The sequence below is a fragment of the Nannobrachium achirus genome (assembly GCF_963921795.1).
Source record: "Nannobrachium achirus genome assembly, chromosome: 11".
In the NCBI taxonomy this organism is placed as follows: Eukaryota; Metazoa; Chordata; class Actinopteri; order Myctophiformes; family Myctophidae; genus Nannobrachium; species Nannobrachium achirus.
In genome coordinates this window covers 32,606,403-32,622,154 of record NC_137820.1, presented here as the reverse complement: position 1 = coordinate 32,622,154, position 15,752 = coordinate 32,606,403, and the positions used below count along the sequence as shown (strand labels likewise).

Here is a 15,752-nt window from a genome sequence, read left to right as displayed (position 1 = left end):
TGCAACACTGGACTGGCTGTAGATTCGACAGGTAAATGCAATGTGCTGGAAGGTAATTGTTGTCTTAATAGTCACTGACAGTTTTCTTACTGCCAAATACATGATTTGGTAATAACTCCAGTGGAATATAAGCTGTGCACTCGTAAAACAGAGCATCAAGGACCATTTACTACTATGTAAATAGACTGTCAGTGCCATGTACAGGCTGCACATGAATTATACATGGAATTGAAAGAAGAAAACACTACAGTACACAAGTGTGCACACAGTACAGTATGATGCTTCTTTTTATAGTTTATGACATTGTTTTGATTTCTCCTTCTGATGTGATCTGAGGTAAGCAGTGATGAACACAGGCGTGCGGGAAGTCCCAAATCCCAGGGGGGATTTTATATTTATATTTTTGTATTGTATTTATTTTTTTCCATTTTCCCAAAGAATTATTAAAAATAATTGAAAAAAGAAAGGAGTATAGTGTGAGTCACCAGAAGAAAATAATGGGTGTTTTTAATGATCTATCATGGTTAAAAAAAGCAAATTAAAAACTGTTCAGGGAGTTCATAAAAGCCTGATTAGACGATAAAATGACCAAAAGTTTTTTTTTTTCAAGTAGGCCTATCTGTACTGTATTTACTTGACTGCTACTTGACAGGAAGTTTGTGACTTTCACTCCACTGCATTTTAAAGACGAATATTGTACTTTTCACTCCACTAACCATACTATGAAGGTTGTCACTACTTGTTACCTTTAAGCTTAGCCTTAGATATAAGCCGTTGAATGCATTTCTTTTATGAATGTGTTTGGTCGCATAATTCTCTGCTGATGGACAGTACAATAGAAGTTATAACCAACAAAACGTACACAAACACGTGATGATGTCATCATGGTGTACTTTGCAATACAAACCCCAAAATCAATCCTCCAGTTCCAGGCAACACAGAAGGGTTATATTAATGACATCGTTCAATGTTGAAAATGAGTGGTTCCCCCCTTTAAGCCGCACAAGCTTCGATCTACAAGCATACAACAGCGTTGTGAGCTTGGCAAATGTGACCCTTTTTTGGAACATTTCTGCAAAGAAACTGTGTGCACACGACCCACCAATGGATCCTGACCCCATGTGGTGTGTGGTATATACGTACTGTATATATAGGCCTATAGCAGGGGCCGAGGACCCCTTAGTTGAGAGAGAGATGAAGCAGGGACCCCCACAACCTTCTCATAGATTCCATATAGTTTCATTGTTTGACAGCATTTATTTTGGATTCATGCCAATTTGTGTTATCAGATAGGTAACCACTTGAACCGTCAATACTTAATAAACTTGACCTTTCACTCTGTACTTAGTCTGCTCTTTTTCTCCTCTATACCAAATCTCTTACCCGAAAATCGCCGATAGCTCACAACAATGTCTCGCAGCGCTATTTTTGGCTAAAGTTCTTAGAATATGGACGCTAGGGTACAAGTGCTTAACATAAAAAAAAGTCACAAAGATTTGGAGGACCCCCTGTAGTAACTCTGAGGACCCCTGGCCTACAGATATTTTACTATTGTTTGCCGCTGTACTAACTGTATATGAATCTAACATGTTGTTGGTGTATTTTTGTGTGTGTGTTTGTCTCCCCTGCCCGGTCCTGTCGCTGTGGTTCCTCCTCTGTTTGCTGCTGACCGTGACAGTCCCATGTGAGTACAGCTAGCTTAACTCTCCAGGGCATGGTGAAGGTGTCACATACAACCGCAGACAATTTACCACACATGTGTGTGTGCCCGTGTGTGTGTGTGTGTGTGTGTGTGTGTGTGTGTGTGTGTGTGTGTGTGGGTGTGGGTGTGTGTGTGTGTCACAGGTGATCTCAGCAGAGAAGAGGGTGAACCATGTGTTTCATCTGTCAGGGCCTGGTGCTGACCAGGACCCCAGAGGTGTGTTCACCATCGACATGGATACCGGAGACGTGTCAGTCACACGCTCACTGGACCGAGAGGCCATTGACTCCTACCAGGTCAGTCAGCTGATGCTCACCAAGGCGTGGGGCCCGTATTGGATTGTTATTATATTGTACCATGTTCCCCCATGATGTATTGCGACAATTTGTTATACGGTTACACAATTTTTTTGTATAAGGTTTAAAGCTTGTATAATGATTGTTTCACTTGTTTCAACTGAGCCTGATTTTTTCTTTTCGTACAGATTTTCTTTCAGTAATTTCAAACATACAATAAATGCACAACACAAGTAAGAAGGACATTGAATACGATGGTGTTGGAAAAGAATATCTGAAGAGTATATTCATTTTGACCAATAATTATTGTCTCTCTAACAACGAGAGGAGAGAAGGGAAGGAAATAAGTGAAAATCATTGCAAAGTTTGAAAAATGTTCACATACAGCATATCGTCGTTGTCGGGTGAAAACCTTGTATGTCCAAAACCGTTGGTTTTGCATTTATCATTTTAAAAATGAGTTAAACTAGTGAAAACAGCCGATATACAAGTGCGAGGCGTTGTGTGCTTGTAGATCTGCTGTTTTCACTACTTTTGTGCGACGGCCTTGTACGATGAAGCAGGGCTTTACTTTGCGAAAGAACGTACAAATTAGAAACTTGGAGATTCCACCCGACAACGACGATATAATGAAATGTCGAAAATGGAATCCCAGGGTTAATGTGGTTAATGAGGAGGGGAAGATATTTGACATTCAGGGAGAGAGGATGATGAATAACGATGGAATGAGGAAGGAATGTTTGTAATTCAGAGATGCAGCTGTGTGTCGGCTCCACTCTTTGTAATTGGTTAAGCGTGTCTGTTCAGTGTCTGTATAAGGCTGCCAGCCCAAATTGGAGGAAAAACTAAACAAAAACACATTGAGTCTGAATACACTAATACCATCTGATCACTAACTGATAACATAATCCTGAACATCATTATTTGAGAAACAAATTGGATTTGCCTGTGGTCTGAATAACCCCAATTGAGATCACGGCAACAAATCCTAATATGGGATTAGAAATAGGATAGGATAGTGTATTGTTGGAACTGGGATAGTATGTTTTTACTAGTTTTAGTTTTTTTTTAATCCAGTTAACTGTAAACTTCCCCAAACTGCCACACCAGTCAGTCGGACAGTTTCCCCCTTTCTGCATGTCACCTTATTTCTTTTACTTCACGCTGTTGAGGAAAGCTTTGGAGTACGCAGAATTTCACTGCCTGCAGTGTTGCTACTGAGGCTGTATTGTTCACAGAGATGGCAAATAAAGAACGCACGCACGCACGCACACGCACGCGCACGCACGCACGCGCGCACACACACACACACACACACACACACACACACACACACACACACACACACACACACACACACACACACACACTCTCTGTAAAAGTTTATTAAAAACTATTTTTAGTAGTCTTCAATCAGAGCTACATGTACTGTACTGTACAGCGAAGTACAAGAATTCTGATCAAATCCTGCAAACCAACAGAATTAACAAGTTATGAAACAGAGTGAAATATGTGCCACCTCTGCAAGACTGAAAAGCCCTGAAGCAGTTCTTATGAACACTTTAATTCATTGGATAGATTAGATGCCCTGAGTTCTTGCTGCCATCTTTGTGACCATTAAGACAGGTCCATTATTTATTTAGCATTTGAGCCACGGACCACCATTTGATGAGATTGAGCCTCTCAGACCCAAGACTTAAAATGTTTTGTTGTCGTTGGATAAGATTTTGTCCACAATTTCATGCTGCTGTATTGATGTGGTGCCATAAGAGAGATAACAGGCATTTATACGTTCTTTCATTGTGTAGTGTTCTTGTAAATTAAGTAATTCAGATGTTTAACAATGATTTAACTCTTGAGAGTGTGACATTTTATGCTCTCAAGAGTTAAAGATCTATAAGGGTCCATTTTGTTCCCAACTCTCCATATGATGTAGCTGGGGACCACCTGGAAGCCCCTCAAGGACCACAGTTTGAAAACCAAGGCACTAGTCTTCCACTGAGTCTTCTCGGTGTCACCATGTACTGTGACATTATGACAGACAGGGTAGAGAAAAGAACGAGGGAGAGAGGGAACAGAGGGCGGTGCTTTTCAGATCTGCTGTCACAAGACGTCACTCACATTGACTGCACTGAGCTCTCAGTTCCAAAGACCAAAGAAACCCAGCCAGAAGCCCTGCCTTTTTCAAACAATATGCCCATTTCAGATGCCAAAGATAATAGTTCAGTCAAGTTAAGTCAAACGTAAAATCTATATCCCATCTACAGTAAGCAGAGGCCAATGTCAAAGACTAAGACAAAGACTTCACTATGTCAATTCATACAACAATGTAACTTCCAATTTTCTTTGTTTTCTTCCTGGAAGGCTCATGCAATCCATCGTCAGTTGAAACCTCATTTGACCAGCTGCCCATAAAAACTATTCAAAATGAATTGTACAATTTAAAAATAGCATTGCAGTCAAGCAGAGAAGAAAAAATCACAACCAGTCAGTGTGAAGTAAGCGCTGCGTTTGTTGAGTTTATTTTACTTTATCGTTCCCTTATTGCGACCGAAGGTCGCATTATACCCTGAGAAATCTCGTAGCTTGTCTGACTGTCAGTATTGTCTGACTGTCAGTACAGGAAGTGATGTCACGTGATGTCAGTGAGTCACAGTGATGTGGTACGGAATGACTCATATATGGGCATAAAAAGGATGTCACGTGACATCACTTCCTGTACTGACAGTCAGACAAGCTACGAGATTTCTCAGGGTATAAAAGTCCATATATGGTCATTACCAGAAAAAAAAAACTTTTATGCCCATACATGGAGATTTCTGATGTCATAAATCCCAGGCCGAAAATGAGAATGTTAGGGTACCCCCTTATGCCCATATATGGAGATCCACAAGCATCCACATACGTTTTATGCCCATATATGGAGATACCTATATTGTCAATATTAAGGACATATATGGGAATGCCCATATTTGGTAATGTCCATATATGGGCATGTTTTGACATAACATAACTATCATGAAGGGGTCTCCATATATGAGTAACTGGTCCCATATACATCACTGGCCAGATGGCCAAGAATTGGCGCAAAGGGCGAGGTCGCATGTCAGCCTGAGGTCGCAAGTCACCCTTACTAGTTACTGCAGAAGGAGCGAGTACATTCTCCCAGCACTGGTGTCAGACAACAGCCGCGGCAGGCACCGCCACACAGACCGGCAGTGGACCGGCAGCAGTTTCATGAATGTGTTACTAGTTGTCATTACAAACACATCCCCATGTCATCACAAGCCACCAAAATCTCATGAATCATGTTTTGGGGTGAGCATTCGGTACAATTGCCAATCAAAGTGACTGCACTGGCCAATCACAGGGCATCTTTTCCGGGACTTGGCAAAACACATAAAAGCATAACATCTGTTTAGCAGAGTGTGATGGCTTGTGTGGGACAACAATGGCATGCATGCGTTTGTATTGACAACTAGTAACACATTCATGAAAAATCACACCCGTGTGAACTGAGCGGTGGTTTACCCACCAACCCTGTACTGTACTGTACATATTCTGTGTTCTATATCTATGAATTCTATGTGTTCTAGATCTATGAATTCTGTCTCCCCCCCCCCCCAGGCTAGTCTCAACAGCACCCTCTTACTCCCCCCCCTCCCCCCTTCCCCCCTGTGTGTGTGTGTGTGTGTGTGTGTGTGTGTGTGTGCGTGTGTGTGTGTGTGTGTGTGTGTGTGTGTGTGTGTGTGTGTGTGCCTGGCCTGGCCTGGCCTGGCCTGAAAACAGCGCCCCTCCCTTAACATGTGTGGTCATAAAAGGTACTGTAGGCTACATACAGACAGACAGACAGACACGGACGGAGACAGACATACCCACACACACGGCCATGTATAGGAGCGTTGTGACCACCGCTCAAAAATAAAAACACTTTTGTCCACAACAAATAGTGTAAAAGCGATAGGCTTATAAGCTCCACTCTATGCTATGAGAGCTGCTGGGTTCTGCTGGGGAAACTGGACAACAGGGACATTTCTGCCTAATAGACCCCATGGACAGTCTTTTGGTAGGAAACTGAGCCTAGAAGTGATTTAGGGAGGAGTTGTCCTTTAAGCGGCAGGGGAAAGTGTTAAATTGGAGGACGATATGCGATATTGCGGATAATGAAAGTTTATTCGCATTTTGAAGTGTTTCCATAAAAAGATTTTGCGAATAAGCCTTAAATGCGCATTAAGAGGCTTTATGGAAACACCACTATAGTCTTACTGCCTCATTAGTGACTCATGTGCCTTGTGCTGCCTTATTGTCTTTAAGTGGCATGTGAGTGTGAGTGTTGCACTCCTGTTTGTGTTAAAGCTATACTGTGTAAGATGCTCAACTAGTGGTCAGTAGCCCTATAGCAAACCGCGGTCGCGTTCGCGTCTTTCGCCCGTTTTTCGTACCTTCACACCCCCGCGTCTGCCTCCACAACGCCGAGAGCTATCTTTAGAGGGGTCCCTGGTTCCTGTGCGTTCAGGCATTCCGGAGAAACGGACTACTTCACCCTGCATGGTAGGCGAGATTACCTTTTGAGTAAAGAGACACACGGGCGACTACAAATATGGCGACCCCACTTCAAGATGCGCTGTGATTGGCCGGCAGTGTATAACCCTCGCTGTGATTTGCCGGTAGTGTGATGATGTAATTTTGCCGGGAAATCCCGCCCCTGTCACGGCTAAGTAGAAAACATACCAGTAAGACTCCCTAATCGGGAGATAAGCGACCGTTGGTCGCTTATCTCCACAAATATCACAACCTCCACCTCTCACGTCATACGGGCAGCCATAGTTACACCTGGAATGTTGAATCTCCATATATGGAGATAACCTACGCATCACACAAAGTCTGACCTCACCAGCCCATACTTGGGCATGGACGACTTATATCTCCATATACGGAGATGGCCATATATGGAGATACGATGACATCACAGAGTCCACAGCTGATGATGTGGCGTGATGTCATACAATACACAAACAAGCCCTATATAAAGGGGCAATTCTCACCAGGGAAGAGAGCATTCCTCGACTCAGACCTTATCGCCAGGATCAACTAAGCTTATAGCTTATCATCACATCCAACCATCTTAAGATACTCAGCTAGTGGGGAATGCTCTCTTCCCTGGTGAGAATTGCCCCTTTATATAGGGCTTGTTTGTGTATTGTATGACATCACGCCACATCATCAGCTGTGGACTCTGTGATGTCATCGTATCTCCATATATGGCCATCTCCGTATATGGAGATATAAGTCGTCCATGCCCAAGTATGGGCTGGTGAGGTCAGACTTTGTGTGATGCGTAGGTTATCTCCATATATGGAGATTCAACATTCCAGGTGTAACTATGGCTGCCGATGTCATACTGATGTCAGCAGTGTGATGTCATACTGATGCGGAGATATGAGCAGGGCAAAGGTGTGACGTGTGACGTGTGACCGACGGACGGACGGACGGACGGACGGACGGACGGCCGGTGGAGGTTTTGATACTAAACTGCAACCTTACGGTCGCAATAAAGAGAAGGCTTCAGAAGCTGAAAATAACGGAGTGGGGGTTCTAAAACTTTAGCGATTTAACAGTTAGGACAATTTTAAGATTTGTTTTATAAAAAAAGTTACATGGTATAACTTTAAATAGTTGCAGCTGTTTATGCTGCGCTCATACAGACGGAAATATACATACATATAAACATACAACCCGGGCTCCCCCAGAGTTAGTGTAGAGGAGTCCTTGAGCAAGACATTGAACCCCTAATTTCTGATGAGCAGGTTGGTGCCTTACATGGTTTCCTCTGCCATCAGTTTATGAATGTGTGTGTGAATGGGTGAATGTAATGCACAATCTATGTAATGCGCCTTGGATAAAGGCGCTATATAAATGCACCATTTACCATTTATGATAATGCATCTTTTCCCATCTCGCTCACTTTCATTTGCATCCTAATTGAGCTTAATCATAAAATAATGTTTTACATTGAATCCAGCTGATTGCTGTGTCAGTTTGCTTTTCTGCAGTAAATAATGATGTTGTTCGAGGTTTGTTTGTTTGCCTTGCTCACTTCCACGGTTCCTGTAATAGGCTTTATTTGTTCCTTTATACTGACCTCTCTTTGTTGTTATCATTCTGCTGTTATGTAGCAGTTTGTGATTTACATTATTTATGTTGTTTTTATTGTTAAGCACAGGATAAAACTATACATTTTCAAATCAGACATTAAATAGTGCTTCCTTGTTTTCTTAAACAGACACACACACACACACACACACACACACACACACACACACACACACACACACACACACACACACACACACACACACACACACACACACACACACACACACACACACACACAACCAAGAGTGTACATTCAAAACCAAATAAAGTAAAATCAACAAAACCCCCCCTACCCTCCCTCCCTCCCATAAAGTGCTGCCCCCAGTTACTCACAATTCGGATCATGCACAGGATGTAGCTTACTTCCAGAGGAGATTAATGGCTTCTTTTCCAAGTGCAGAGTTTCTGTCATCTCATTGAACCATTTTGCAGTGATTATTGATATATGATATTATGATATAGTACTTTATTGTCAGTTCACACTGAAATTTGTCTTGCGACACAGCGGCCATGTGTGCAACTACATACAAACAATTGACACAAAGGAACAAAGACAGGATTACATACATAAGGATAATACAGACAAGAGCAATGTCCACCACCTAGCCTACCTCTGGCCAAACTCCTGATTAAGCCTTAAAGTCGACTGATGGACAAAGGACCTTTTTAGTCTGACCTTATTGTATGCTGGAACACTGTATATCCTTCCTGAAGGCAGCAACCTATATTCTCTATGCAACACATGGCTACTGTTAGAGGTAATATTTCTTGCCAACCTTAGAATGCTGTTATCGTACGTAGTCGTATACAGTATAGCCTCTGCTATACGGTTGTCCAACTATCTTTGAACAAAATGTTCAGTTGTTGCAGCAGTTGTGACTTTAGGGCTGCAGACAAGCATACATACCAGGTGGTACTACAGTACTGAAGAACACTCATGATAACAGAAGTGAAAAACATAAGAAGAATCTGTCTACTAGCACCAAATGATCTGAAACGGCGAAGGAAGTAGATTCTTTGCTTTGTTTTCTTACACACTGATTCAATCTGATCTTTCCATGACAAAAGATGGTCTATTACTACTCCGAGGTATGTATACGAACATACCTGGTTGATCTGTTCACCATGAATAGTAATGGGAGATCTGTGTGTATCTAGTGGTGCACCAAAAACAATCTCTTCTGTCTTTTTTGTGTTAATGATGAGAGCGTTGTTATCACTCCATTCGACCACCTTATTCACTCTGAGTTGGTGCAGTCCAGGATCACTGTAACTATCTAAAAGGGAAATTAGAACTGTATCATCAGAGTACTTTAGAATGTATTGGTCTGGTTTGCCAGTACGACATTCAGACAGACATTCCTCAGTACGACAGCTGTCAGTATAAAGAGTGAAGAGTACAGCTGAGCTTACACAACCTTGGGGGGCCCCAACATAAGTAGTTACTGCTGAGGAGAGGGTTCTGTTCACTTTCACCCTCTGTACTGTGTTGGTGAGAAATGTGAGTGTGAGTGGTGCACTCCTGCATTTATGTTGTGAACTGTAGTACAGTATGTTCATTGTGACTGACAGCAGTAGCTTTGCATCCATGTGCTCTGAAGCCTAGCCAGCACTTGTCTCAAGGCTGTCTCTCCTGGGCAGAGTTCTAATAGTACACTAATTGTATAAAGGGAGGAGAATGTGGGGAGGAGAGGGACAACAGAGAGGATGTCGGAGAGAGGATGAAGAGGACCTGCTCAATATGACCTTGACTGCTTGCCTGCGGTTGCATCAGAACATTGATATAGCGTATTGACGTCATAAACCACCAGCGACACATCTCACATTAGGAACGCTCTCTATTGATTATCATCAGTCACCATCACAGATCAATCGATTACCATGCAGCTCCCCCTTAAGTTTGACAGCGCAACGAGGTCGCCAATATAAACACCATGGTTCTTAGTGTTGTTTGATTTTATCTGATGGATACGAGTCTTGACATTTACTGAGTCGACTTCAAAAACAACAACTCTATTCTCTGTTGTGATAATCTTCTGCAGTGTGATCAATCTGGGAAACTAGGGAATTTATATACCATTCATTGACAGCTCAGCCATTTGATAAATCGACGAGCACATTTATTTTACAGTTTTCTTTTCTTGTTTTGGCATGATATTGATAAAGACTGCTTTGTAATAAAATACAGAAAGACATCTAGTTTCTAGTACTAATTGGCTTTGAGCTGTCTTTTAGTTGCAGGTAGATTAGAAATGTTATATTGCATTTTTATACATTTTTTAAGCCATTAACACATGGGCTGCTAAGGTTTATAACATTTATAGCTGTTGCTGCTGCCACCATTGACTTACGCTTTGTTTTGACGTGCCTCGCAAGCTTCGTGCGTGTGCACGTGCGTGTCCAGAGAAGATTGAGGAGGATAATCCATTTGTTTACAAACGCTCGCGAAACTAAAATCCAAAAATCGCGGTAAAATCGCGGTAAAGTGTCGCCGTGAAAACAATCAGCTCTCTGCTTCCATGGGGCTGTTTTCATCTCATTCTTAGATAAAGCCGTTCTTATGTTTCAAAGTAGAATCTAAAGCAATGTTAAGTCCTTCCGTGATGTCTTCCCCAGAGGGGCTGCCTGCACTGACTGGGTGACGTAATGGACTCAGGTCATTCAAAGGGCAGCTGCAGGCTCAAAAAGTTAACTGTTTGTTGCCTCGTCTGTGAACGAGATAACTTCCTGTGGCAGGGGGACACCTAGTGGCCTTAACTCGTCCCTGAACGAGTTTGGCTCCCCAAGTGTTAAGGAAACCAACCAAATGTCATCTATGAACAGCTCAGACCCATGTTCCAAGTTATGATTGTCTCACACAGTTACAGTAGAATTTGTGCGTGCGTGCGAGCATGCATGTGTGCATGCGTATGTGCGCACGTGCGCGCGCGCGAGTGTGTGTGTGTGTGTGTGTGTGTGTGTGTGTGTGTGTGTGTGTGTGTGTGTGTGTGTGTGTGTTATAGGCCAAAGCCTTCAATCATACAGAAATATTCTAACGTTATGTGTTTGCACTTCACTAATGGATGCAATAGATAGCCCTACATTATGCACTTCACTAATGGATGCAATAGATAGCCTACATTATGTAAGTAATACTGTACCACATCATATAATAAGCAAGTCTACGGCAGACCTACGCATATACATGTGAACATGCCTACAGTACAGAACATGCACCCATCACCCTCTGGGTGATGTTCTTGTCATGTACAGTAGATCATGTGACTTTATGTTCATGAGGGCTGAGACAGTTGAAGCCTGTTGTTCAAATCCCACTCCTGTTTTCTGCTTGACTGGACTGTAATGTCCTGAGCTTTAGAGAGCAGAGGATATGCTGCCCTGCACACATCAAGATAAAGAACACACACACACACACACACACACACACACACACACACACACACACACACACACACACACACACACACACACACACACACACACACACACACACACACACACACACACACTCCTTGACTGAGTAAACAAACCTCTTCTACCTGTAAAAACGAATCTCCTCAACATTCAGTGACACAACACCTCAGTTCGATGAATTGAGTACAAAGGACCCCAATGGAAACAAGCCATAGGCTTCCTTGGGTTTAAAATCCTCTTAGCAGACCTTATATTATTATATTGAACTGTACTTTCCTGTGCTTTTTATGTTGTTGTTTGAACTGCTAATAAAGTATGCAATCAATCAATCAATCAGTCACACTGATAACACCGGATGTATGCGACGTATTAAGGGTGCGTCAATCTGGGAACCCATCGCCAAAGAAAGGGCGACGCCTATCGGTCTGTCTCTCTTCCTTTTTCAGAAGCGTAGAGACTCTGAGGCTGTCTTGAGAGATTACGGGTGCGTAGACACATAACATGATGCTGAGCGAAAACCAACTCAACTTTACGTGAGGCACATCTTTATTTTTTGTTTTGTTGTGTGGTGACAGAATGGCGAGGAGAGATTATGCAGCAACTATTATAATATATTGTCGTTGTTGGGTGGAAACCTTGTATGTCCAAAACTGTTGTATTTATCATTTTAAAAATGATTTTTAAACTAGTGAAAACAGCCGATCTTCAAGCACACAACGCCTCGCACCGCGAGGCGTTGTGTGCTTGTAGATCTGCTGTTTTCACTACTTTTGTGCGACGGCCTTGTATGAAGCAGGGCTTTGCTCTGCGAAAAAATGTACACATTTGAAACTTGGAGATACGAGGTTTCTGCCCGACAGTGACGATATATTCTGCATATCCCAGCTATGTGTGGCCTATAGTGAAGACAGTACTACTGTCTCTTCTCCTCCAGGGACTGAGACTCTTGCTCTGTTCCACTTTTTAGCCTCCCTTTTAGAAGTCTGAACGCTTTTCTTTTTTCTCTCTTCCTCTTCCAAAATGCATCGCTCTGAACCAGTGCTATAGGCTTGAGCCAATTTCTCCCACTCCCGCTTTTTATTTTATTTCATTTCATATGCCAATAATGCCACTTATATTGTTTTATCGTTTGCAACCTCCTGATCTAATGTTAAAGGGATAGTTCATCCCAAAATGACTTTCTTTCTATCGATTTCTTTCTATCTCGTCCCATTGAATTCTTGGAGATTTGATTTTGTTGCATTCCTATAAGCCAATAATTTGATGAGTGGCTCAAAGAGTCTCCAGCAGTCGTGAAATTATTGACTCAGGAATGTGACCAAAACTAAAACATCTCCATGAATTCAAGGCTTCATGGGGTGTAATTGATAGAAGATAAGTCGTGTTATGGCTGAACTATCCAAACAAAGTAATAACAGTAGTAATAATATTAGATAAAAAAATAACTAAATATATATACAGTACACGTGCTGTGAGGTTCCTTGGCTAGGCGCTGTTCATAATGTGTGAAACATAATAAAAGCAGTCCAAGCCTATCTTCAGTTGTCCCTGGCAACAGAGCTTTGTCAGCTGATGTCATTGTACTGTACCTTGCGAGAGGAGAGGCTGTTTAGTGCTTTGAGACACCAGGGAGAGTCTTCATGACTCTTTCCACTCCTTTCTCAAGCTGGATTATTCCTTATCTAGCCAGACAGCCAACTTCTATTATTCTATCATTCTATCTCAATACTTGAAAGAACCCACATTCCTTTTCCCTCCTTCCATCTCACTTCCTGTGAAGACCATCTATTTATAACATTTTCTTGTACAATTCTTCAACTTGGATGCAGTGGAAAACATTTCAGTGAATCTATTATGTTTAGAGAGAGAGAGAGAGAGAGAAACCCCCACATCACACATAACTAAACACAGAATGATGAATTGCAAGGGCATGCACACTTAGTGAAATGAGAGGACTTGTCTAATTTTAATTATTTACCCTTCATTAGGCATAGATGTTAAGATAATGAAGATTAATTAAGGCTTTTATCCATTAGTCCACTCGTTAGTGTCTGCTTTGCCGATGTCCTGTTTTTTATGCCTTTTATGGCGTTCAGTCAGAATGAACATGTATCCTCTAGTTCCCTTTTGAAAGGCCTGGAGAGTACAATCTGTCTCTCTTAGTTGTTTAACACTACGTAGGGCTGTATTTTGATTGTCTTAAGTACCAGCTCTTATGCCTTAACTTAAAGGCCTGTCCATACTGTCACCACCGAACTTTTCGTTGGAGAGTTCGGACTTTCTGACGTGCAGCCTTCCGAACTCTAATTCGGGGTAATGCTTTTCAGAAGATGCAAGTGATGTCATTTTGTAGTTGAACCGGACATTTCTGACGTAAAGTTCGATGGTCGGAGACAGTATGGACAGTCCTTTGAGTTAATTAAGGCATAAGAGCTGGTACTTAAGACAATCAAAATAGAGCCCATATGAGTGTTACAAGGATAGCAGCGCACTGTTGAATTTGACAGTGCATTTAAATTTTGTTTTAGTCATTGTCTTTTGAATAAAATTCCATTTAGTTTTAGTAATATTTTAATCATTTGAAATGTTTTAGTCTAGTTTTAGTCGACTAAATTCACTTGGTTGCATGCCAATCTACAAGCTCACAACATTTCTCACTGCTTGGAGATCTGCTATTTTCAGAGCGCTCTTCTCCACTCGTCCCTCCCTGACATTTTAGCCTGTTTTTTATTTGTTGACGAAATTGTCAATATAATTATGTAGTCTTAGTTTTAGGCATCATAGCTTTTTTATTTAGCTTTTATTTAGTATTATGTCAGTGAAAAAAAGGTTGTCGAACACTTTTTGCCATAGTTTTTGTTGACAAAATCAACACTAGGATACATGTACAATCTTGTACATTTCAACATCTGAAAAAGTGTAATAGACCAGTTGGTAAACGTGTCTTATGGAAGACCTCAGAGTACTGCATGTGAGGTACCACGGATTCGGAATAAGTGGTTATAGCGAGGTTATGTTGTGGTTTTATATCATATCATATCATATATCATTAGATGGTATCACTCTTTTTTAACCAGCAGGACCCAACAGGTCAGAGTGAACCAGACAATATCACAGACCAGAGGAATAAGTACAGGTGTTCCTCAAGGTTGGTGAGCAGTCCCTATTTATTTACAACATACACTAATGACTGTATCAGCAGTCATCCTAGTGTTTCCTATATTAAGTTCTCCGATGACACAGCCATTTTGGGTCTTATAGATGATAAGACAAGCACCTCTGTTTATGAGCAGGAGGTAAGCAGTTTCGTACAGTGGTGTGAGGACCATCACCTCACTGTTAACACAAAAAAAACCCTGAAGAAATGGTTTTCGATCCAGGTCATGTGTGGGACCACACTCCATTACTCATAAACAATGTCAATATTGCTCAGGTTGATTCATACAAATACTTGGGCGTGTATATTGACAGCAAGTTATCATGGGATGTCCATGTTACTCATGTGTGTACTAAGATCCAACAGCAACTTCACTTTCTGTGGTTTAAAAAGATTAATAGACTAGCTCGGATTGCATTGAAGGTGATGGGTGTGAGGGAGCACCCCACCCTGCAAGCAATATTTGAGGAAAGTGTAGTTAAGAAAGCTAAGAGAATAATTGCCGACCCCTCTTGTCCTTCATTCAGAATACGAACTGCTACCCTCTGGTAGACGTTATAGAGTCCCAGTTAAAAACAAGAAAAGACATCTGAACAGATACAAAATACTCATTCATTCCCATATCCGTTACTCTGCTAAACTCAGGCCGTTAGTGGGGTGTGATGACTCTAGTGTAATGTAATGTAATGTATGCACTTGACCTGTATGTCAGCACTGTGTGTTGTGCACTATTCGTTGTAATTTACTTTCTTTCTGTCTGTCTTGTCCTGTTGTATGTTATGTAGCAGCCTGCATGTCCAAGACAAATTTCCCCCGGGACCAAATAAATTAATCTTGAATCTTGAATCTTTTGGGATATATAGTGATGTCACAGTTTAATTCCTCAGAGAAACAAACGCCTCCAAAATTGCATTTGCTGTTGTTCAACTGCAAAATCTCTCTTGCTCATTGTGTTTTTCCTCACACACTCTCTGATGTTCTATATTTATCTCTCTCCCCTAGAGACATTACAGCGAGGGGGCCAGGG

The 15,752-nt window shown here is 41.7% G+C and overlaps 1 protein-coding gene across 1 annotated transcript in view; it reads left to right on the top strand.

Moving 5' to 3' along the window:
- The window catches only part of LOC308294290 (cadherin-13-like), a gene marked incomplete at both ends in the record, with an annotated part of 191,906 nt that overhangs the window by 57,816 nt on the left and 118,338 nt on the right, over window positions 1–15,752 (top strand). Inside the window, one exon of the mRNA XM_080737018.1 lies at window positions 1,846–1,998. Within this exon, the coding sequence (XP_080593144.1) occupies window positions 1,846–1,998 (153 nt within the window). The remainder of the gene's footprint in view (window positions 1–1,845; window positions 1,999–15,752) is intronic.